The sequence below is a fragment of the Muscardinus avellanarius genome (genome assembly GCF_963383645.1).
Source record: "Muscardinus avellanarius genome assembly, chromosome: 19".
In the NCBI taxonomy this organism is placed as follows: domain Eukaryota; kingdom Metazoa; phylum Chordata; class Mammalia; order Rodentia; family Gliridae; genus Muscardinus; species Muscardinus avellanarius.
Genome location: NC_137805.1, coordinates 10299873 through 10326280, shown reverse-complemented (window position 1 = coordinate 10326280; position 26408 = coordinate 10299873). Strand labels below are relative to the sequence as shown.

At 40.7% G+C, this 26408-nt stretch overlaps 1 protein-coding gene across 1 annotated transcript in view; it reads right to left on the bottom strand.

Moving 5' to 3' along the window:
• Positions 1–26408, bottom strand: part of HAO1 (hydroxyacid oxidase 1) — a gene marked incomplete at both ends in the record, with an annotated part of 58308 nt that overhangs the window by 18060 nt on the left and 13840 nt on the right. Inside the window, 2 exons of the mRNA XM_080716384.1 lie at positions 385–560; positions 8588–8843. Coding sequence (XP_080572510.1) covers positions 385–560; positions 8588–8843 — 432 coding nt within the window. The remainder of the gene's footprint in view (positions 1–384; positions 561–8587; positions 8844–26408) is intronic.

Genomic DNA, 26408 nt, shown 5'->3' with positions numbered 1-26408 from the left:
AAGCAGTCTGGCTATCACAATACCATCCTCAGCGATTCTTTTTGGTTCTGAAAGCAACTATTGCAGCTTTCAGGTAAAATATAAACTCATGATGGTCTTCCAAGATTTTTGCAAGCTACACACCTGAGAAACAACATCAAAAAAAGGCAATGACATCCTGATACTTTAAAAAAAACATAACTAACTTCTACTTAAGTGAGAGTTCATTTGTGTTGTAGAATATTACCTAAGAACAAGGAGGTATTTATTCACTGACACCAAGAAAGAGAACTGAGTTTGAATGTTTCTTTCCATTTTCATGATAACTATTCCTAACAAAAATCATAGTCGTGTCGACAGAAGATCATGAAATGAGTATGGGCTCAACTCTAGAAATGTACAAACCTCTTAAAATGCCCTTTGCGACAATGGGCAGCGATGTCAGCCCTCTCAGCCACTGGATGTCTGCCCAGCTGATGGATGGGTCAATAGCTTTTGCCACATACGCTGCAAGTCCACTGTTGTCTCCGAAATTTTCCTTTGGAGAAAATGCTAAATCATTGCTTTCAAAATTTTTCAACCTGAAATAAAACAAGAAATAAAATAAGAAAATTCTTAAGGTAGCAATATCTTTACAATGACTGATTCAGTGAATAAGGTGACCTTTTCCAAATCAGTTGGCTCCTCCTTCCTTGGTCACTTACTGGTTGGTCCCATGCTTTTCTTACACATTTTGCTGAAAGACTCTAGACTAAATGTCACAATCCAGTGGCCTTAACTGGACACCTTGGTTTACATTTGAGTGTTTATACCAACAAATCAGTTGCAAAGACCAATACATGGCCATGTTCAAGCATTTCCTGTGTCAGTCAGTTTATGGATCTAGACAATGGACTGGGTGCTATTTGCAGCCAGTGGTGCAAAGTAATCTTAATGAAAAACATTTGCATGGTGCTTTGTAATTTACAAAGGGCTCTTATATACTCATGGTTTCAAATTTTTCTTTAAAGAACCTTTAGAAAGCAAAGTTGATTCTCTATGACTCCCAGATTACATAGAAAATAAAAACAGAGGTGCAGAATGAAATGCCCCAAGAATAAAACCAGCCTTTAACAGCATCTGGGCTCCAATCTGGGTCTCTTGACGACTTGACTCCTGTTTCTCTTTCTTGGATCAATTGCACGCTGGCTGTTGCACCTGACCTCAGGGAACCTTACGCTGCTCTGCAGCCCTTTCTGTAGGAGTTGGAACTGCAGTAACACATGTTATCACTTTCTGTCTGTGGCCCCTGTGGATTCTTCCCTGCCAGGACATTAGGGTGGTGCTGATGGTGGGCATGGGGTGCAGGAAGTTGTTTCCCAGAAGATAAGTTGCCAATTCTGCTCGTACCACCTCCATTTGGTTGTTCTGTCTAAAGGTCTCAGCCTGCTGTCTAAACTTCCCTGATCACCCAGGGAACTCTGACAAGGGCAGGAGTTCCCCAATCATCACCGCCTTCATTTCATTGCCTGTGGCTTTTTCTCGTACCTGGGAAACCAACTTACCACCCACACAGAAGACTGGACGTGTCAGGGAAACTGATGGACCACATACACTCCCAGAATTTTCCAGAGGATTCAGCTTCATTTGCCCACAGCCGTAGCTACCTTGACAAGACACCATTTGATTTTTATTTTCCCTCCCTTGCCCTACTTCCCCACTCCCCTAACAATATTTCTTCACAGCCAAAACAAAGCACTGGTACTTAAACACTGGGTAATGGTCTGCTTCGAAGACAACCCAGACGGAGATATGCTGCCTCTGAGCTGCTGTCTTCCCCGGCTAAGATCTTGTGAATCTTGCTTAGCCCCATGTTTCTCTGATTCAAAGCTCTGATTCTGCAGCTGGATCACCCTGTGCATGAAATCTTTTCATTTAGCCTAATATTCTCATAGTCTGATTCGATTGTCAGGTCCTCAGACTAAAGGCAAATTCTTGTCGGCCTACAGTTTTGCCCAGTAGATAAAAAGATGGCCATCTACACACACAGTGACATCAACCACATGACTTAAATGCCCACAGCCCCAAATCCAGTAGCAAACGTTATCCCTTGGAAGCCTGCTTTTGAATGATGAGATGACGAGGGTATACCTTGCCCTTCTGTGTATTATAAATTATTCTGCTAGCCAGTCTCCTTTTTAGACAGAAGTGTAGCTATATCTCCATCTCTGGCTTAGTCTTAGCTCCTCTGCATCCAATAATGCTAACACTCTACACAGAAAAGACTTTGGAGCCATGCCTATAAAAGGTTTTATATAAAACTAGCAGTATTTAGGTACATTATTTTTTCATAAACCCCTATATTATTATTATTATTATTATTATTATTGTTGTTGTTATTGTTATTATTATTACTATTATTATTCATCACTTATTGGTACTGGGGATGGAACCCATAAGCATTTCTACTTCTGGGCTATATCCCTGGCCCTGTATTTTATATTTTTATTGATGCATTATAGTCTTTTATCATTAAAGAATTACAGTGATAGTGACATATATGCCCACAGCACTTGGTGGGCTTTTCCTCCCTTCACCATACAAGATACTGACATTGGCACTGGCATCCTCACATATGTACATGATATCGCTGGAAGTGTTTCCTTCACTCATCCTCCCTCTTTCTTGCCCCACCCTCACCTCCCTAAGACCACCTCCCTGAGTCCACAGAAGTTTCCCCTCCATTATCCAATGTCCTTCTTATTTCCTGATTTCTCCCTTGCTGACTTTTCCTTTTCTAGGTCTGGCTAATCTCACTTAACATAATGTTCTCCAGGTCTGTCTAGATATACTATTTTAACATATTTTTTCAAACAATTTTTAATACAAAACTACATTTGATGCCTTTTATACTTCAGTATATTTCAGCTAAATTGGTTGTGTAGCTTGGGCAGCAAGTATCATTATAAGGACATGGACAGTCCATCATAAAATGATTTAATTCATTGGCAAAGTTTTATAAAAAAGGATTGAATAATCCTATACTCTCCTGGGCTCAGATTATCGTTAAAGATGATAAAAGCTTCAATTCCTTTAGACTCATAAGAATATCCATTTACTTGTTGGTTTCCGTAGGAATTTTAACTGAAATTTGTTTTATAAAAATAAAACTATGTAGAGTCTTACATTTTATCACGGTCCTTGGTCTTCTGTGGTTACCCTAACTCAAATAGAATTAAATGTTCTGGTCAATAAGCATATCCTTACAGTGAAGACCTATTTCATTACTTACAAATGACATTAAGTTACAAATTTCTATATACTATTGTTAATAAGAAGTCCAAGCCAAACAGACACAGTGGCACATGCCTATAATCCTAGTACTTGGGAGGCTATAACGGGAGGATTGCAGGTTTGAGGCCAGTCTCAGCAACTTACCAAGACCTGCAGAAATTTAACAAGACCCTGTTCCAGATTAAAAAAATAAAATAGGGCTGGGGTTCTAGCTCAGAGGTTGAACAAACACACTTGGGTTAAATCCCTAGTGTGTAGAGAGAGAGAGAGAGAGAGAGAGAGAGAGAGAGAGAGAGAGAGAGAGAGAGAGAGAGAGAATATGAGAATGAGAGAGAGAAAGTCCAGTCTGTTTATCTCATAGCAAGACCAGGAAAAAAAGAAAAAAAGAAAAGAAAAACATCTGTATGTGTGTATAATCTGCATGGCACCCTACCCCCACACCAAACAAGCCACAGTGTTTCAGCAGGGGTGGGGTGAAAGGGTGAAATGGATAGGAAAAAACAGAAACATGGATAAAATTATATAAATAACTGTTGTTATTCTTGGACGATGAAATACAGATCAACACTTGAATGAATGTTGCCTTACAGAAATCTCAGTGCACAATGAAGCCTTGTTGTTACTCTAAAACTTTGTTCAAAGCCAGAAGCCAAGAAAAAGTTTTCAGATATCTTGACAGAGACCCACGATGGAGTGTTTTACCAATGGCTCTAAAAGAAACCACCATGAATGCTATTTTATTTGGATTGTGGTGTGTGTGTGTGTGTGTGTGTGTGTTACTTAAGGAACTTCTGATAAGCAAAGTATCCCATTCCATAAAGAAGGAAAGAAGGAGCAGCGACAAAATAATAACACAGTTACTTAGGGCTAATTTTCTGAATCCTAATTTATTTAATCACATGGGTAAGTACCTTCTTTGTAAGGTACTTGTTATGTCTTGAGAGGCCTTAATATAATTTTTAATCTAATATAGAAATTGTTTTGGTTTTTAGTAAGTTAGTATCATGGCAATATTAGCAACTACTGAAGGAATCAATTATTATTAAATAATTAATAGCAACATTAATTATAATGACATCATTGGATAATAGCTAATATTTTTTACAAATAATAATAATGTGATGATAAAGATAAAGCCATATCTCTATATCAGGAAACAAAATATATGTAATAAAATTAAATAAGAAATAAAATTAACTTATTAATATAGAATAAACAAAGAGAGACACTGAGAGAAATTCACAGTCCATACAGGATGGGTACATGGGCCACCATCCTTTAATTCTATGGTTATGAAAATACTTATGTTCAGAACATAGTGCTGGTATTTTCTTCCTCAATTATCCAATCTATTTTTTAAAAAAAGGCTGAGTATAAGTTTTTAGTTCAACTTCTTGTTCATCTTCTTCCTAGTTACATTATACTGGGAAAATCTCATTGTTCTTGTACGTTTTATTTACTGACTCCACAATTATACTAGGAAAAGTTTATTTCCTGGTACATTTTATTTGCTAACTCAGCAATGACTTATTAAGCACCTACTCTGTGCACTGTTTTAGATATTTAGGATGTGCCAGTAAATAAGACAGTCAGAAATCCCTACCCACTAAAAACATAATCAATATGTAAATTATAAAACAAGAGTATTGGGACATCAGTACTATAGAAAATTTTTTTAAAAAGTGGGGCAGAGTAAGAGGGATGTGAACTGGCAGTGACTGGAGTTGAAATGTTAAAGATGGCAACAAGGGTTGACCTCACTGAGAAGCTACTTTGAGAAGGAAATCATATTACATTTTTTATTAGAGCTGTAAACAAATGAACAAAGTTATTCTGGCTTTAAAATGCCACAAATTTGTTATATTACAGTTCGGACAGTCAAAGTTCCAAAACAGGTCTCTCTGAACTAAACTCCAGGTGCCCATGGGGCCCCATTCCTGGTAGGGCGACTCCACCTCGGCTTCTATTTTTCATCTCCTCTCTGATCTTATAAGGACCTTTCTTCCCCCACTACATTAACTCAATTTGGATAAAACAGGAGAGCATCTCCATCTCAAGGTAGGTCCTTAACTAAAAAAGATTTGCAAAATCCATTTTTCCATGTAAAGGGAGAAGTTCTGAGGATTAGAATGCGAACATTCTTGGTGTACTATACGTATCAATGAGAATGTGTCTCTAATCATCATTGCCTTATGCCTCGCCAGTGACCAGAATTAATTTTCTTCTCTTTTAACTGGTCCTGCATTGCACTGAAGAGAAAAAATTTAACCTAGTGTTGAAAAACCATCTCTGTGAAAATATGAAAAGAGCAAAAACTCCTGCCTCAAAGCCTCAAGCGTCATTCTCCAGCTGGATGTGGCGAGGCCTGCCTGTCATCCCAGTACTTGGGAACTTGAGACAGGAGGACCCAAGGTTCAAAGCTAACCACAGCAACGTAGGCCTTCAGAAACTTAGTGAGACCCTTTTCAAACTAAAAAATATAATAGGGCTGGGAGTGTAGCTCAGAGGTAGAATGCTCTTGGGTTCAATCCCCTACACACACACACACACACACACACATACCCTGTGTGTGCACAGGCTTCTTCCTCTCAGTTTCAAGAACTTGCATGCCATTTATGATGTGCATATATACATGTGCTCTGCATGCAGACCAGGCAGAAGATTACCAAGTCCCTGAACTCTTACTGCTCCCAGATGCCAACGGCAGGGACCCTCCCCCTACCCGAGCAGAGGAAGTGGGAAGGAGCCACCGCTTTACAGACTCTTTCTCCTCTGGATTTCCTGCCTCCCTCGCCTGCCAAACCTCACTTCTAAAGAACCAGGCTTCACCTTGTGTGAGTCAGGTCAGCTGCGGAAAGAAACCAATTTCAGATCAGGCTGTAACAGATGAGCCTTTCGGTGCACAAGGCCTCGGGCGGAAGCCTGGACCTCCCATGAGTGTGCTCTGCCTTCGAGGGCTCAGTGTGAGCCGCTGAGGAGTTGAGCAGACGGCACCGAGCTACCCTGAAGCCCATCAGACAAGCAACGCGGGTGTGCGTGCTGTGGGGCTGGGGTGCGGCAGCTGTGGGGTGTTCCCGACGTTTCCACAACCTGGATATGTTGCTCATTATATGATCATCTTCAGACCAGAGATGTGACTAGCTGGGGAGCCCCAGCTGAAAAGGGCCTTTGTTTTCTGCTCCTTTGTGTCATTTGGGCAAAAACTCAGGAGCAAAGGAAATGGGGGAACAAATCCACTTTCCTGCTCCTCGCTGAGTGGCCCCAGTGCTGAAGGAGCAGGATGTGCCAGCCAGGATTAACCAGGGATCATCTCACTGGTTTAATAAGATGCTTCTGTGAAATGCATTTTGCTACCCAGAACAAACAAACAAACAAAACCCTGCTGTGTTAGTAGTAGTAGTAGTGGTGGTGGTGGTGGTATCAGGGGGAGGAGGAAATGTAAGGGCAAATTCCTTTCCAATTGGCCAACGGGAAATGATGAGGAATGCTTCTTTTCAAGAGCCAGGACATAGGGAAACTATTTTAGAGTCTTAAGAAAAATAGGAAGTAAAAATAGAGACATAATGTAATTATAGATTGACTATTGGGGAAATTGGAAGTCATCTGCTTTCTGATGAATTTGGCAAAGTGTGGAACTATGTTAGAAGCTTTTGTTTTTGTTTTTGTGCTCATTAAAGACAAGTTGTTTGCATACCCCTATGTCTGTGATACACAGAGGAGCTTTATTGGAAAATCTGCAGGGAAAAGACATTCTCTCTGATATTGGCCAATACAGGTGCCATATGCAAAGTTAGTGTGTAATTTTTTGTGGGGGATTCTTCTGAAACTTCTTTTTTCCATTCTATTATCTTTCTTAAACCTCCCAGCCCCGGCCATTCCAAATACAGTTGAAATGAAGACATAGTGAACAACGGCCCCTGTGGAATAAGCTCTAGACTCCAGGAAGGCTGTCACACACTGACGGCTGCTGTGGGTCTACATCATCAAAATGCTCCCACTGAGATTAAGTGTTTGATCCCTGTTCAGGCATTTAAAGACACTGAGGGCTATCACACATCAGTCACGCCTTGGTATCAAAAATCCAAGAAATGATTCTGGTGGGAAATACAGGAAGGAAAAACAGGGAACATGGAAGTCTACTCTCTCAGGAAGTTGGAATCTTTACCAGCAAGCTCCAGTGCGTTCCTGGCTTTTACTTAAATTAATCCTAATCTTAAAGTATTGCAAGGAAAGAGACAATTCAAAGTCAGTAGTGAGGCTGAATGACCTAATAGCATCATCGCGGTTCTATTTTTGAATATTTGATATATTGTTTCTACTAGGATGAGTGAATGAACCCTCGTGAGCCTTGTGAATATTGCTGAAGGAAGCAAGGGATGAAGGCTGAAGATGTGGCTTCTTTCACTTTTACTACTTCAATTTTCTTAGCCCTAGTTGTTCCTCATGCAATTTACCATAAAATCTAGCCACCTGTTGTGGGGTGCGCGCCTGAAATCCCATTACTTGAGAGGCTGAGACAGGAAGACCACAGGTTTAAGACCAACCTCAGCAACTTAGTGAGACCCTATTTCAAAACAATAACTCAAAAAGGCTGAGGTTAGCTGGGCGTGGTGACGCAGGCTTGTAAGCCCAGCATTTGGGAGGCAGAGACCAGAGGATCACAGTTCACAGATAGCCTCAGCTAATTAGGCCCTTCACAATTCAGTGAGACCCTGTTTCAAAAATAAAAAGATTAAAAAATAGGGCTGGGGTGGGGGGAGCTCAGAGGTAGAATGCCCCTGGGTTCCATTCCTGGTACCACACACACAAAAAAAAAGGCTGAGGTTATAGCTCAGAGGTAGAATGCCCTCAACCTTCAGTAACACACACACACACACACACACACACACACACACACAATTAAATCTAAGGATAGCTCTTTGATTTCAATATACACAAAAAAGAAGGACCACAATAATATACTGCTGTTTAGACTAAATTCAATGTCTTTCATCTGTATGACATTTTGTACTTATCAAATCCTTGATGTATTCCAGTACTTGTATTTCTACAAGTGTATGGCAATTTCTGCCTTTATTTTGTAGCTCAACTACAAAAGAGGTGTTACTCGCTAGAGATTACATGGCTATTTAGCAATGGCACTATCCCTAGAATACACAGCCCGTCATTTCTTAGACAAGATCCCTCTTATTCATTCTTGGAGACCAATGGTTTTTGTGGAGAGATAATTCCTCAGAGCATCCATTTAGAAACCAGAGAGAGCTTTAAGCTATCAGCTCACAGCAGAGCAAAGAGAATTGGCAAGCCAGCTGGGGGTCCGTGTGGTCGCTGTTACCTGAGCTGCGGCGGCAGCTTGAACCTGTTCCGCACGTCATCGAAGCGGTTCCCCAGGTAAGGGGTGTCCACCGTCACAAATATGGCCTTGTAGCCCATCTGCTCAGCTCGCTTCACCAGCTGCCTGGTGACCTCCCGGTCCTTGTAGATGTACAGCTGCAGCCACCGAAGCGCCTCTGGACCAGCCGCTGCCACTTCTTCAATGGAGGAAGTGGCCCAGGAACTCAGCATCATTCCAGTTCCCAGGGTCTGACAGGCTGAGAAAGAACAAAAACAATCAATGCAGGCCCAGCATATGTCCCCCGCCTAGGCCTTCAGGTTGTCAATCAGAGGGGAGAAAACCTCTGTGAGCGCCACTAAACAACGTGATGTGGAGTCTTTATAAAGCTGATGCATCCCTGTTTACACTGTGTTATGTAGCTCCTGAAGGTAAATGAGTAACTCGCCAAAGATGTGCTCGACGTTAATGTGGAAACATTGAGAGCAACCTAAGTGCCCAGTCTTGAGGGATCGGTTAAAGTGTAGTTTCTATATAAAACAAAATATATACAACCATTGAAGATGCTGTTGTGCTGATTGATTTTAATGTGTCAACTTGGCTTGGCTATTGGTGCTCTGAGATATTTGGTGAAACGTATCTGGTTATTGCTGTGCAGGTATTTATAGAGTAGATTAGCATTACATCAGTAGACTTGAATTAAGCAGATTTCCCACCACAGTGTAGATGGTCCTCATCTAATCAGTTGAAGACATTAAAATAAAGACCGACCTTTCTCCCAAAGATGGAAGAATTGTGCTATCAGACTACCTCTGAACTTGAGCTACACGATAACTTTGCAGTTGGTCCACAAACTACTGCCTACTCTATAGCCTCCGTTATCATGTGAACCAATTTCTTAAATCTCTATCTACCTATGCATAAACATATAGATATTTATCTAGATATGTATCCATCTATACTGAGAGAAATCCTTTTGATTCTGTTTCTCAGGAGAACCCTAGTATAATTAAGACTATCTAAAGACATACAGAGATTTTCAAGGTATACAGATATGTTAAGGAAAAAAATCTACAAAGTAACATATTAAGACAAGACTTCAGATGTGCACAAATTATAATTATTGGTGTATGAAAATCGACAAAGTGTTAGTAATGGGTAGGGGAATTGTGAGTGAGTCTAATTTTTTTCTACTTTTTAATTGTCTGCATTTTATTTTTAAAGCTTTTACTTTAAAATGTTTTCTACAATTTATGTTGTCTTTTAAGTGTTTATGAAAATGTGTGCGATCTTAAGAATGCTCATATCCTTGTGAGTAAGGAAGCAAGGAACAAAGAAATGAAAAATAGAGCCATCTAACCAGTTGTCTTAACAGACTTAACGAGATGTGGCTGATAGATAGGTTTTCCTCCAAAAATAGGTAGTAAAATTGGAGGCAGGTGAGCGGAGGAAGAACTGATAAAATGTTTTCTTCCTCTTTATAGAATCCCAAGAGATACATTATAAGTATCAAAAGCTGACTATGTGGTTCCCGGTCATTGGTCTTCTCGGGTGCCCACCATGCACTGAATGGGAATAAATGTTGACCAAGTGATACAGGATGATAACGAGAATCTAGCAAGATGTTGCTTATACAACTACACTTGAGAGGTTAATTTATACTGCCAGGTGTAGTTGTTCACACCTGTAATCTCAGGGACTTGAGAGACTGAGGCAGGAGGATTGAACGCTTTAGGTCAGCCCAGGCAACCTAGAGAGACCTTATCTGAAACTAAAAAGTTAGGGAATACGTATCTTTATTGAAGTAAATATGAATGATTCTACTCCAATTGCATTTAACTTCTGGTCGGAATTTGAACAAATGAAAACCTAAATGAAACAGAAAAAGTTTCCCTGACTACTCAGGTGAAGATGAAAGCAAAAACAAAACAATAAAATAAAAAGGGCTGAGAATGTATCTCAGTGGTAGAGTGCCTTATAGCATATGTAAGGACCTGGGTTCAATCCCCAGTGCTGCACACACACACACACACACAAAAAAAAAAACATTTCCATGCACCTTGAACTTTAGCCAACAGCCAATGCCCTAAAGGAGTTATGGGAACAGCTTCCTGTACTCTGCCCATAGTTTCTGACCCTAGAAGTTCAAGATGAGGCCCAGAAATTTCCCTTTCCAGCCAGTTTCCAGACAATTCTCATGTTGCTAGCGCTGTATAACTCCTTGACGTTTAAATAGCAGCATCAAGAATCGATAGTAGAAGACCAAGTCCAAATAGTAATGAAATGGATTTGGGGTTTTGTTACTTTCCTTACGACTTTGAAGGTGTTTTCGTTTCTCTTCTCAGGTCACCAGCCACATACAAAGGATGTCAGCTGGAGCACATCGTGTCTATGGGTCATTAATTTGTTTCCCTGAGAGTTCCCTTGAGAATTTCTATCATAGGGATTCAGGACTTGCAAAATATTGTCCCCCCTCCCAAAACCCCACATTTTTCTGAGTAATAACACATGTGAACATCTGGACCACTGTCTGATTTTCATTACGATTTGGAAATATGGAAATAATGCCAGGGGACATTGATTGCTTGGGTCACAATCTTCTAACCATCAATTTTCCACAAAGAAATTATATCCTGGTGAGCTGTTACCTCCTTCACTAAGGTCACACAGACTTGGGCACCAATATAGCACGGAAACCCAACACATCTGACCACTTCTCCAAGGCAATGTTGCTTCCAGAACAGCCAGAAGTCCAAAAGATTCTCTGGCACCAAGCATAGACAAAATTCAATGTTTCAGAGCTATGACATCCAAGAACGTAGGTTTGTCATGGCCTGAGGGACACTGCAAGCCAACAGCCCTGGGGAGGTGTGGGGTCTTGGAATCCAGTGGAAAAGCCTACCCCAAACTATCTACGCACAGTGAGGCTGTGCAAAGGGGTCCAGCAGAGAGGACCACCCAGATGACAGGCCGTCTCTTTGTAGTTAACACAAAAGGAGCATATAACTTAGTAGCATCTCTGCCAATAGGGACATCAGAATTGGCAAAAAAAAAAAAAGATTCCCTTGACTTCCTAAGGAATATCAACAGACATTCCACATAGATTGGCAAATGCATATATGCACCACCCAGACCACTTCACTAGTGTAGGTATCAGCCTTCGCAAACAGGTTAGCCAAGTCGCTTGAGTGTGAGTGTCCAGAGAGAAAGAAGGACGATCCGTGCTCAATTTCCTGAGTCTGTCTCCTCTGGTCGAAGCAGTTCCTGCAGTTACTACTGCTCCACACTTGGTTTTTAATGATTAAACCATAAAGGACTAAAATTTGAAGTCAGGATCCTCAAATCTTAAGTTATTGTTTTTTATTGTAGACACTCAATAAATGTTGTTGATTTAATGTTTTTATGCCTAGAGAGCCTCCTGGATGCAGGAAAAATATCAGAGTCTGAGCTGACATATTATTTATTTATTTTATTTTATTTTTTGGTGGTACTGGGGTTCCTGGAAATCCTTCTACCTCCGGGCTACACTCCCAGACCTATTTTGTACTTTTTATTTGGAAACAGGGTCTCTTAAGCCAGCAAGGCTGGCTTTGAACCTGCACAATCCTCCTGTCTCTGCCTCCCAAGCACGGGGATTACAAGCGTGCGCCACCACGCCCGACTGAGCTGACATATTATCTGCTAAGGCTAAGTTATTACTCTCAGGAGATAATGGAGGAGAAGCACTTACAAGGCTCTATTTCACCAGATATTCAGATATTAATGGTCACCATGATTCCCACTCACTTGTGATTATTTGCTGTGAAAAAGGGAAATTGTTGATGAAATCTATTAATTATTTTCAACACAATTTTATATTAAAGTGAGTGAAAGGAGCCTAGGATTTTATAAGGATCATTCAGAGAGACAATTAAAAAGTTGCCTATTCGCTGAGTGTGGTGGTACACGCTTGTAATATGCTTGTAATCCCCGCGCTTGAGAGGCTTAGACAGGAGGATCGCACAGGTTCAAAGCCAGCCTCAGCTACTTAGTGAGGCTCTCAGTAACTTAGTGAGACCCTGTTTCTAAATAAAGTATAAAATAGGTCTGGGAGTATAGCCCGGAAGTAGAAAAGCCCCTGGGTTTCACCACCTAATACCACCAAAATAAAAAAATTTTTTAAAGTTGCCTATTCAACTAGGGGCCAAATTGGTACACACCAGTATGACAATTATGCTTGCCAAAATATTGAAATGTTTTCATTCTAACCAATAAATAACCATGACTCTGAAGGAAATCTCTCCCTCCTTAGATTCCTTCAATGTATCGATATGCTTCCTGTGCCATCGATTCTTTCTTTCTTTCCCCCAAGGAACCCTGGGGCCTCTCCACAATCCAGCAACTTGAACATCCAAGCCTGAAAGAGCTTGGAGCATCTGTACCTGTTAGAGCCCTAAAAGCCAGCCTGAGCATCACAGCTAGTTAGTCCAAGTCCTTTGCTGAGCTGACTGCTATGTATTTCAAATGTCACCTTTTTCTAAGAGAAAAAGCTGAAATCTTCTAGCTCACACTGTTCTTTGGAGGAAAAAAATGATAAACGTTAAACAATTTAGCATAGGCAGGCTTGGTTAAAATGTTGTCATTGGTGTTATCCTAGTCTAGGGCTTGAAAGCAAACATATGCCCAGTCCTTTGACTCTCCCTGTGCATAGATGAATCTGTGATCTCCTCCTCTCGAAGGGGCAGACTCCATTCTATGAAGGACAGGCAACAGCTTTCATTTCAACCCCCAACTTATGGTTATTTATCACACAGAAGATTCCCAGGTATGTCGCATTTCACAATGCCTGAGAAATGGAGCTCACAGCTCAGCTGCTGTTACCATAAAGTAAGGCCCACCTCTTAGCCATGATGAAAACCCCTGACGTCGTTCCGAATCTAAACACCTTATCTTTGGTAGTAGGCAGCACATCCTAGACATAATGTATCCTAGCACCGACACCGTCAAGTTAACGTTGACCCCAGGGACATCCCAGGACTCTATTTCTTTACTTTCACCAGCTCTTTTATGATCCCCAAGATATATCATCAAAATAGGCATGTAAACTTTTGATGTTCTCCAATTTCTTCAGACTCTGTCAATATAGTTATTCTTTCTCTTCTTGAGTAGGAGGCAACACTAACCCATTATAGAAAATGTGTAGGAAACGTAGGCACTGTCATTGAGGGACAGGTAGATAGCTTTGCAAGATGGCATGAGGGGGCAGTGTCTGCTTGATGGCTGAGAAATGAATTATGTTTCTAGAAATTGGCAAGATCTCTTTATATATCACATCTTAATAAAAACTTTTATTTTTGATGCAGGTAATCTGAATGTGGAGGAGCAAAGACAGAAAACATATTATGTACTTAAATTTTAGGTGCCTGGAGACTAAGCCTGCTCATGCCAGGCCTGTCAGTGGAAATTACTCTGAACACATCTCTCTCATTTGTCAAATCGACTCATTCCAGGCAACCATTTGGAATTTGACAGGCTCTCAGAAGACCTAAGAGGGTCTTTGGAAGGAATTAGTATCCATGCTACATCTAACACTGTTTTGCATTTGAAAAGTGTGTATGTGTGTTTCTTGGAATTGAACCCAAGGGTGTTCTACCTGTGAATACACCTCTAGCCCTATTTTTATTTTGAAACAGGGTTCACTATATTGCAGAGGTGGCCTTGAACCTGCAATCCTCCTGTTTCAGCATCAGGATTACATGTGTGAGCCACCACATCCAGCTCACACTTGAGGATTTAAACTATGCCTTTGCCAGGGAGCCATGAGGAACCTTCATACCAGTTTCTGTACAGTTCTTTTCACACTTTGATGTGCCTAGAAATCACATAGGTGTGATGACAAAACTACTCTGAGATTCCACTTTACTCCAACTAGAATGGCAATCATTCAAAACACAAACAACAGATGCTGGTGAGGATGTGGAGAAGTGGGAACTCTAATACATTGTTGGTGGAATTGCAAATTAGTGCAACCACTTTGGAAAACTGTACGGCAGGTCCTCAGAAGAACGAGAACAAACTTCCTATATGATCCAGCAATACCACTTCTGGGTATCTACCCGAAAGAATGGAAACCAAAAGAATGGAAACCAAACTACCAAACTAATGCATGCCTATCTATGTTCATAGCTGCGCTATGAACTATGGAACCAGCCAAGATGCCCACCAACAGATGAATGGATTACAAAACTTTGGGATATGTACACGATGGAATTTTCTCAGCCATAAAGAAAAACACATTTGTGTCATTTACAGGGAAATGGGTGGAACTGGAGGACATTACGCTAAGTGGGATTAGTTAGTCACAAAAAATAAGAAGTTGGATGTTCTCCCTAATATATGGAAGTTAGGGAGAAAATGGGTCACAGGATGAACTTAGAAGAAGGAGATACTATAGATGAGCAAATACGGCAACCTAAGGTGAGGGGATGGGATGGGGAAGAGGGAAGTAATCTAATATGCAAAATGTTCTTTAACAAACCTGTCAATGTCAACCACTAAGCCAAACATGAGAAAGAGGGAGGGGGAGGGGATGGGGTGGAGATTGGGGAAGGGGTGATTACGGGATGTGTGCATGTACGTACATCTTGGGTGATGTGTGCATGTATGTACATCTTGTACCCCATTGAGATGTATGACCACAGTGCACCAATAAAAATAAAGAAACTAGAACAAAAATGAATAGTGACAAAATTCAGCTTCTGACCCATTTGATCCGTAGTGGGTCCTGACACTGCGTTTCTTTATACGTTTATCGGTGCATTTTCGTCTCACTGTATAACGTAGTCCACGGGAACAGTGACCTGCTTGCACACAGCACGTGTGAGCTTCCTCCTGGCTCCTCCCCAGCCCCTCCCTCACACGAGACATTTAGATGGGTGTCGGTATTCTCACGTGTGCACGTGACGTCAACACAAGTGTTTCCTTCACTAATTCCTCCTTCTCACCCGCTCCCCAGCCTGCCTCCCTCACTCTGCTGGGGTTTCTCCTCCATTACCGAAGGCCCCTCTGGTATCCTGGTCACTCCTCAGCTTCCATACATGAGGGAAAACACGTGACTCTTCACTTTCTGCCACTGGCTGACATGGTGCATTTCTTAAAAGCCCCTGAGGGATGCTAATGCTGTTGACCCACAGGCCTTCATCTGAAGGCAATGAGGCCAACATTTTCTTTGGCAAGAACTTATCCAACATATTGGGATATATGTGTGATGGTCCTCCAGGCTTTGAAGGGCCTCCACAGATATTCCTTAAAGAAAACAGGAGGCGGTCAGTGATTGAAGAAGGCAATGATCGGAGGCCGTGCCCTGCTTGAAGAACCCGTCCTCCTCTGTCTGCCCCTCTGGAGCGGGCGCAGATTCACTTGCCAAGTTTTGTGGTGTATTAACGTTGTACTACTTTTAAATGTAAGGGGCTAAACTGCATTCCGGCCACGACCCCTCAGCAGACCTAATGATCATGAGGTCTATGTTATAAGCTTGCTTACCCACAATTTACCCAACTCCTTAGATTTTAAATTAGAAGGAATATATGTGTATATATATTTATATATTTACAGTACTATATAGTAAACTTGGTATATTTTCCTTTCTTTTTTCATTTTTCTTTTTTTCCTTTTTTGTGGTACTGGGGGTAGAAATCATTGATATATTATTATATCATTTCAGATTAGAAGGGATATATATATATATATATCATTTTATATATAACATTATACATGTAATAAAACAAAAATAAAATGGTGGAAATGAGAAACAAAAGGGAGAGGGTACTTAAGGCTAAGAAGGCACAATTTACCAATTATAAAATAGCTTCCAAATGTTTAATGTCAGGTCCAGCATTCTTACAGAGAGGATGTTGAATCATCAGGTAAAACTAAAGCACGTCACGCAAGGCCAGACACGGAAGGGAATGATGATATCTGAGACTGATGCCATCCACAACCCCCACCACGGGGAGATGTCATTTGTCAATGGAATCGCACGTCTATTATTGGGGACATTAATTCATGTGGGAGAAATCACATACCCAGACTGGGGCAGAACAACTAAGTAATATGTCTCTTTGGACACGAATAATTTCTTTGAAAATAGCTCTCTTTTATGGGAAAAGAAAATTGAGGTTCCTGAATTATGATTTTAAAGGAAAAGAAAGGAAGTCAACAGAGAAAGGGTAACTTGTTCAAAGGGCCTCACATTTTTTTTTAAGGTGCATTTGATTAAAAAGCTTTGGCAAAACTTAGTCACCACAACAGCTGCGCTGAGAATAATTTTGTTGAGGAAAGGAATGTCGTCACTGAGGAAAGGAATGTCGTCATCTGCGCAGGGAGTCGTTGTGTGATGGGGGACACGAAATGACAAAGCACAGAGCCCCGTTGGCTCTGAGCTAAGACTGACAGACCGGAGGGCCTGCACAGTGGGCACCGGCCCCGTGTGCGTGCCAGGCTTTCACCACACGGGTCTGTTAAAGACACAGCTAATGCTAGTGCACAAATGTCTAAAATTACCCAGAAAATAAAGTTCTGAAGTCAGTGACATAAGCAAAGAACAAAACTTCACTCACAATTATGCTTGAAATACGTAGAAGTGGTCAAAGAAATCTCAAGGTACATTGTAGGGAACCTGATCGGTTAAAACACTTTCAAGAAAGTCCAGAAAGCCAGACTCATCTTTCCAGGCCTCCATGACATCCCACTGGCTCAGTCAGGAGCTTGTAATCATGAGTGATGGTGCTGCCATATACCTATGAATCTCTTTTTGCTATATGAAAATATCTGTGAAGAATAATTAGTCCTAGAGACATCTTAGACCTTCCTGCCTTTCCTCCTTCCTCTCTTTCCCTCTTCTCTCCTTCCTCTCTTTCTCTCTCTTTTGCTCTCTCCTCTCTCTTCCTCCCTTTCTCTTTTTCTTTTTCCTCTCACTCTCTCTCCTCTCTCTCCTTCTCCTTCTCTCTCTCTCTCTATCTCTCTTATACAAGGATAATTCTACCTCTGAGCTATACCCTCAATCCTTTTTATTATTTTTTTTTAAATTTTGAAACTGGGTCTCACTAAGTTGCTGAGGCTGGCTTTGGAACCTACCGTCCTCCTGTCTCAGCCTCCCAAGGACTAGAATCGCAGGTGCGCACCACCACTCCTGGCGCATGCGCTCTCTTTATGTCTGCAGTAGACGACACCACCAGCTCTACTGCAATGACTCCCAAGTTGTCATTCTGGCATCTGAATGACCTGTCAGGTACTTGCATAATGGCAAATCTGATGGAAAACACACTACAGTGAGATGCCTTATAAAGATAGTTTTGAGAGCCAGGTGTGGTGGCACATGCTTATAATTCCAGTATTTGGGAGGCTGAGACAGGAAGATCGTGGTTCACGGACAGCCTCAGATATATATATTGACCGGAAGTGTAGCTCGGAGGTAGAATGCCTCTGGCTTCCATCCCCAGTACTGCAAAAATAAAATAAAATAAAATAAAATGATAGTTTTGAGAAGTATCACATTTGAAACTGACAACTCCAATCACCCTCCCACAGTTTAATAGTCTCTGTGTTGGGACATACATGTGAGCATGTGGGGATTGAGCCAAGCCATTCTATTTTTGAGCTACACCTCCCAATAAATCACTGAGAACTTCACCAGATTGCCGAGGCTGGCCTTGGACCTGTGATTCTCCTGTCTCAGCCGCCCAAGTACTGAGATCACAGGCATGTGCCATTATGTCCAGATTCACGGTCTCATTTTAACATCAGCTAGAACACAGATTGCATCTCATGCTCTCAGGAAAGCTGCCCAACAGCTTAATTTTTGAGGTAAAATCCTTAATATCATATTGTTTGGCAGAGGTCTTTAACATAGCTAAATTCTCTATTTTTTTTTTTTTTTTTTTTTTTTTTTGTGTGTGTGTGTGTGTGTGTGTGGAACTAGAGAATGAACTCAGGGGCACCCTACCTCTGAGCTACACCCCCAGCCCTATTTTTTTTTTTTATTTGGAAACAGGGTCTCACTACCTTGTGGAGAGCCTCCCTCAGTAGCTGAGGCTGGCCATGAACCTGAAGTAGCTCTCCCATCTCAGCCTCTAAAGTTCTGGGATTACAAGCATGCACCATCATACCTGGCTAAATTCTAATTTTTTTTAATGGGTGTTTGGAATGACACATTTTTGTCTTATTGCAGAGTGGTTTCAACAGCGAATCTACCATTTATGTGAAGGTGATCTTTTAATTTGTATGAAAATTTCTAGAAACAAACTATATATTTTATAGAGACAGAACACTCCCAGTGCCTAAGGGTTCCGCTTAGGGATTTTAACTTTGTGATGGTATAAAAGCAACGTGATCTTTTTCTGGACTAGAAACATGTCATAGCATACACTCTTGAAATGCCGGGCAGCTGCACAGTTTTCAGTTTGCCATAGGAAAAGAAAGGCAAACACCCAAACACACAGGGTAATGTGTGGCTAAGCCAGGGAGTTCGGTAAATTAGGTATATTTTTTTCTTCTTTTTTTTATTTTTCCTTTTTGGTTGTTTGTTTGTATGTGGTACTGGGGATTGAAATCAAGGACATTCTACCCCTAAGCTACACCCCCAGCCCTATTTTATTTTATATTTTTAAAGCAGGGTCTCACTAGGTTGCCAACGGCCTCAAACCTGCAATCCTCTTGTTTCAGCCTCCCAAGTACTGGGACACATTTTCAACCTGATGATATTTTTAATTTACAATTACAGGGCATTCATCAGTTCATAATCCCACTGTTAGGTCAAGAGGTTATGTCCTGTGAGGACAGAGTACTATAAACATGCCCAAGTATAAAAGAGGTCCATATTCTTTTCATACAATTGTGTATATATATGTATTTATGTATATGTGTGTGCATATATTTATGTGATATATATCTCATCTACTTCTTTCGATTATTGGAAAATCAGGTCCAAAATATGAAGTAGCATTAAAACTGGTTAAAAGGGGATGACTAGAATGTGAACTAGGTTTTATTGCTGTTAGTGTGTTTTTACTACACTAACACAAGGAGATATTCTCTACAAAATGTTTCTCAAATTTGATTCAGAACTTTTTCCTTTGTTTCCCCGTAGTTTTGTTTCTTTTTTGTACAAAAGGACAAACAGCAAGGTCAGACTCTAGAGCAAAACAAACCTAACTTCAAATTCCGTCTCCATCAGCATCTGGCACCAAAAGTGTCCTTTTTCTCTGTCAAATGGCAGTGACCTCGCAGGTCTGTCGTCATGAGGAGTAACAACAGGGATGTGAACTTCAAGCATGATATCTGGTGCATACAAAGTACTTCGTTTTGGGAAAAGTTCAAGTTTCCTTTAAAGCAAGTCTAGTGTTTCGCCTGGATTAGGCAAAATTGAGAAAAATGGGGATATTTTCCTCACAGGTATACTGAACTGTATATCTACTCAGTCACCTAGTAGAGCACATAAATACATAAATCGACAAAACTTTCAAAAGTACCTGGCTTGAGTTTGGAGCAAAGGAAATGACAATTTTTTCCTGTTGAATGGTCTTTCACTCAATGTTAAGTTTGATCACTTAATCTTGGAAAATCCAGAAAATTCAACAGCTAAAGCTCTCACCTCCACCCTAATTTGGTTCCTCGGGGTCTGTATGGCTCTTTGTGTCTCTCTGCAATCTGTCCCGCCTGCGCCTGATAGGTGGTCAACTCTCAGCTGAGTCTCAGAACTTCACTGTGGAATGTTTGGGCTTTTTAGGCTCAAGAAGAAAGTGTTTAGATTTAATGGTTTTATGGCCCATCAAATCCTGTGTGGTAGTCTCTAATTGCATCCAGGGGCAGGAATTTCTTTTTAAACTTTTTTTTTTTTTGACAGTTTAATAAGAACTTGTTAATATGCTGAGCATTCCTGGCAGGCATTCGGTGGGCTTAATTTCCCTCTATCTGAGGTCCCAGCACTCCCTCACGTGGTGCCCGTTCACATAACAAGTCAGAAGCCAAAGGATGAGTGGCTTTCATCTTTTTTTCTTTTAGGTTTTTGATTACCCATGCATAAAATCAGGAATTAAAAAGAGAGAGAGAGAGAGAGCTCATATAGCTCCTAGAAGATAAAGGAAAAAAATTTTTTTTTCTTTTTGGTGCTGAGGGTTGAACTTAAAAGCATTCAACCTCTGAGCTACACCCTGATCCCTTTTTATTTTATTGTTTTAAAGTAGGGTCTTGAGCCGGGCGTGGTGGCGCACGCTTGTAATCCCCGCGCTTGGGAGGCAGAGACAGGAGGATCGCGCAGGTTCGAAGCCAGCCGCGCTGGCATAAGAGACCCTGTTTCAAAAATATAAAATAGGTCTGGGAGTGTAGCCCGGAGGTAAAAGGGCTTCCAGGAACCCCAGTACCACCAAAAAAAATAATAAATAAATAAATAAATAAAGTAGGGTCTTGCTACGTTGCTGAGGCTGGCCTCAAACCTGAAATCCCTTTAAGTAGAGAGACAACAGGCATGCCCAGCTAAAGGAAAGTTTGATGATAGTCACTGAGCATGGAATCAGAAGATGTCCATGGTAGAACTCATAAAACATCAAATGGCAGAGTGTTCCGTTTATTAGTTCTTTGATAAATCAGAGATGCCCTACTTATCTGGCAAAACTAAAAATTTATTTTGTGTGTGTGCAACTGTGGATTGAGCCCAGAAATAGTCTACCTCTAAGCTCTACCCAGCCCTATTCTTTATTCTGAAACAAGGTTTCACTAATTTGCGGAGGCTGGCTGTGAACCTGTGATCTCCCTATCTCAGCCTCCCCAGTACTGGGTTACAAGCATGTACCCCAATGCAAGACTAAAATTTAACCTAATGATACCACCTATTTTATATACTGCGAGCACTTGTGTCTATTAGGTTTGTTTCCTTCAATATGCTAAATATTTGTAGAATAGATTCAGCATTCTTTCCTAAGGAATATTCAGAGCAAAACTTTAAAAACTTAAAAAAAAATAATCTACCTGAATCTCTAATGCATGCACCAGTACTAATAGAATCATTTATAAGACTGGTTAAGCCTGACAATTATTCAGATGTTGATAAGAAGTCTGCAACAATAAATATTTTATTTAAAGCACAATGCATAACAAATCCCACTTGATGCTTCAGTTATTTTTCTCCCTCTTCAACGTTTTAGGAATTGTGATTTTTGTTACCTATAATTAAAGACATTTACACATGCTCCTGAATTTTGCACAAGGCTCATGTTTCCTAAAAGATTATTTCATCCTTTCAAAGTCAAAAAGAAAAAACCATAGAAACACACTCTGCTTTCACTTAATATTCCAAGACTATAGCATAGGGCTTGCCTTGGGGTCTTAATGATATTTGGAAACATCAGTAACTGACAGCATATTATATACAACATTATCTTCAGCGAGGTACTTAGCCTCCCCTCTTCAACACAAGAGTTGAAAAATGATACTTAGGAGCCGGGCGTGGTGGCGCACGCTTGTAATCCCCGCGCTTAAAAGGCGGAGACAGGAGGATCGCGCAGGTTCGAAGCCAGCCATGCACGCTGGTTTAGGAGACCCTGTTTCCAAATAAAAATATAAAAATAGGTCTGAGAGTGTAGCCCAGAGGTAGAAGGGCTTCCAGGAACCTCAGTACCACCAAAAAAAAAAAAAAAAAAAAAAAAAAGATACTTAGGGCTTTGGATTTGCATGTTTATAAATGGTGGTAAGAAATAGATGAGATTATAAATTCAAATTGTCTGGGATACATTAATTGCTCCATAAATGTTAGGTATCACTTTTTCATAGGATTTTGAAGTATCACTTTCAGAATTAATGTATTATTTATTAAATGCATATTTGTGTTTTCAGCAAGACCTGAAGATAAGTATGTATCTGCTTGTTTATATCACAAGTCCGCAATGTGAGTAATAGAAATCAAGCCGGACATGGTGGCACATGTCTGTAATCCCAGTACTTGGGAGGCGGAGACAGGAGGATTGCAGGTTTGAAGATAGCCTCAGCAATTCAGCAAGACCCTCAACAACCCAGTGAGACCCTGTTTCAAACTAAAAAGGATTGTGCTGGGCACGGTGGCGCACACTTGTGATCTCAGCATTCGGGAGGCTGAGACCGGAGGATCATGGCTCACAGACAGCCTCAGCTACTTAGTGAGGCCCTTTGCAACTTAGTGAGACCCTATTTCAAAATAAAGAATACAAAATAGGGCAGGAGTGTAGCTTGGAGGTCAAATGCCCCTGGGTTCCTTCCCTAGACCCGTAAAAAAAAAAAAAATCTAAAAAGGATTGGTAGTGCATCTCAGGGACAGAATACATCTGGGTACAACTTCCACTACCAAAAATAAATTCAGGAAAATAGAAATTAGATACACATAGAACCTCAATCCCCATCACAACCCTATAGGGTTGGAATAAAATGTAATGAGATGGTGGAATTTCTAAGAAAGTACAGCTGTATGCTTTGAATTGTGTCTCTTTGGTTTTTGATACAAGGTGAAATGGGGATAAAACTGTTTATTTATATATTTTTTTTAAATCATGAAAATCATCCCTCCTGCTGAGAATTTTCTAGTTTTATTTTTGGAGCTTTCTTATTATAGAGTCTTATGTTGTTTGTTTTCATATGAGCAGCAGAGCCTTTTATTTCCCTTTAAGATATTTTCTTCTAAACACAATCGATCATCCAACATGAGAGGCTGCAAGCTCAGTGGCACGGGGTGGGGGCATCTCCAAGACCCCTGGGGACAAGCCCAGCTCCCTTGGGACAGGATAGCACACCACTGGTCTTTGCTTAAGAAGCTCACTTTATCAGCAAGGAAACGTAATTCTAGACAGCGAAAATGAGCTGCCACAAGAAACAAAATGAGTTAGCGGCCCATTTCCCCATAAATCAGATGTCCCTGCTGAACAGCCCAGGGGACAGTTGTAGCCCACAAAACTATTTGCTTTGGCCCACATACTGTTGCCCCAAATAGTGTTTTAGAGCATTTTGATTTATTTGCCAACTTTTCAAGGCAGGAGACTTTACGTAAAAAATCAAATTCTCTGGCTTTTCTTCAAATACTTGAAGATTTGGCAACCCCACCTCTTCACTCTGTAGATAGAAGAATCAGATGGAGCTAAGATGTGCTGCCGTCTCTGGGATAAAATGCAATGGCAGGGTGTATGGGATGAAGCACACCATCCAGGCTTACCACATGCTCCTCCACTGGGCTTGCACCCTTGCTTTCTTAGCTCTGCCGTCCCTTGGACGTTAACATTACACACTTAACCCTGAAAGGCATTTTTGAGGTCTCCATTTAAAGCTTAAGACAAAAATAGGGTTAACCAAAAACAAGTCATTTTCATTCCCAGTAAGGTATAAGTGACCTGTGCTTTTCTGAAAGTGAGTCTTTATGTATGAAAAAGAAATACTTGGGAAACTTTAGGCTCTGATGGGTAAATGAAATTGTGCCCCATTCCCATAAGCTTTTCTTGCATTTATTTCAAGACTCCTCATAAAACTCCCTGATAGCCCTTGTTTACATAGTGTTGTCACATTTAGCAAACACATTTAGGGCACTGAATTATAAACAATTTGTTATTTAGCTAAAATTTAAATGAAACTGGGCCCTTGCACTTTAACTGGAAACCCTATATTAATTCCTATTTGTTTTTTGTTTTTTGTTTTTTTAAAGTAAGCCGGGCGTGGTTGGCACGCATTTGTAATCCCAGTATTTGGGAGACTGAGACAGGAGGATCGCACAGGTTCAAAGCCAGTCTCAGCTACTTAGTGAGGCTCTCAGCAACTTAGTGAGACCCTGTTTCCAAATAAAATATAAAAAATAGGTTATAGAGTATAGCCTGGAGGTATAGGTCCCCTGGGTTCCATTCACAGTACTGCAAAAAAAAAGTACTGAAAGTGTGTGGTGCTTGCATACATAAGTGTATCACTTTAAATCTATGATGCATAGTTAAATAGCAACAATAAATATGTGTGCATGTTGTGTGTATGTATAGAGTGTAACTTTGTGTATATGTAGAGTGTAACTTTGTGTATATGTATAGAGTGTGACTTTGTGTATATGTAGAGTGTAACTTTGTGTATATGTAGAGTGTAACTTTGTGTGTATGTATAGAGTGTAACTTTGTGTATATGTAGAGTGTAACTTTGTGTATATGTAGAGTGTAACTTTGTGTGTATGTATAGAGTGTAACTTTGTGTGTATGTATAGAGTGTAACTTTGTGTATATGTATAGAGTGTAACTTTGTGTATATGTAGAGTGTAACTGTGTATATGTATAGAGTATAACTTTGTGTATATGTATAGAATGTAACTTTAACTTTACTTGTTACCCCACAAACATGGAGCAGTTAGAACAAAAGTGAGTCTGTGCTGCCGTGGTGACACGTGGGCCTTTCTGGAAGCATTTTCTAATTACTCAGCCAGATCTTTCCTGCAGATTCTGAAGGCCTTTCCTCTCCCTGACCAGGCTTGCTGATGGGGACACTATGTCCAGAGCAATTGCTAACTGACCTCTCTTTTCTGAACTCTGCCCCCAACTTCTCTTCCTCCCTAAGGGATACATCCCTGGAATCTGAAAAATTTAGGTCTCAGATCATCAAACAATCAATCAATCAATAACTCTCCAGCCATGTGTGGTAGTACATGCTATAATCTCAGTACTTGTGAGTCTGAGACAGGAGGCCTGCTGGTTTGAGGCAGTCTCGGTAACTTAGACCCTCAACAACTCAGTGAAATCCTGTTTTAAAATTAAAAAAATAAAAATAAAAATAGGGCTAAGAGGCGTTAGCTCACAAGTAGAATAGCCTGGGTCCAATTTAAAAAAAAAAATCCTTTCTAATAACTTCCATAGATTTTTACAATATTCCCAAGGATCAAGATTACTTGTTGAGACTTCCATATTCAAGTAACTGTTCTAATTCCATGATTATCGGTTTCAGAAAGGAATCTCTGTATCAAATATGAATGTTCTTGCGCTTACCAGCACTTGCCAGTGGCTATCATAGAGCCTTCAGTTAACTCTTATCTTGGTTTTCATTCTTCAGGAAGCCAACAGAGACGAGAAGCTATGAGGACACGCTGTTTTAGCTGGGAATGACTCAAGATGAGCTGAAGGGGTGGAGGGAGCGAGAGAGTGGAGGAAGGCAGCCAGTGGACAGAGCATGCTCATGGACGGGCAGGTAACTCCTGTGGACACCTGGCGCTCTGGCCTGCTGGGCAATGGCAGAGTTAGCAAAGGCTTTAGTTATTCTGATCAAACACAGATGGGTTATCTACCCACCAACTGCTGTACATCATGGACTCTCATAACAGGGGCATTCTACCTCTGAGCTACACCTCCAGCTCTATTTTTTTTATTAATTTAAAACAGGACCTCACTGAGTTGCAAAGAGCCTCATTAAGTAGCTGAGCCTGTCCATGAACTGCAGTCCTCCTGTCTCAGCCTCCTGAATGCTGGGATTTCAAGCATGCGCCACCACACTTGGCTTGAAATCTAATTTTTAAGTTGGGCATCATGATGCCAGCTTGTAATCCCAGTACTTGAGAGGCTGAGACAGGAGGATTGCAGGTTTGCAGCCAGCCTCAGCTACTTAGTAAGGCCCTTAATGAAACTTAATGAAACCCTATCTCAAAATAAAGAATAAAAAATAGGGCTGGGAGTGTAGCTTGGAGATAGAATTCCCTCCTGATAGAATCCCCAGTATCGCAAAATAAGCAAATAAATAAATCTAATTTTAATTGTTTTCTTTTTATAAAATAATCCAAAGAATAGTTTTCTGTATGGAACAAAAATCAAAAGAACAT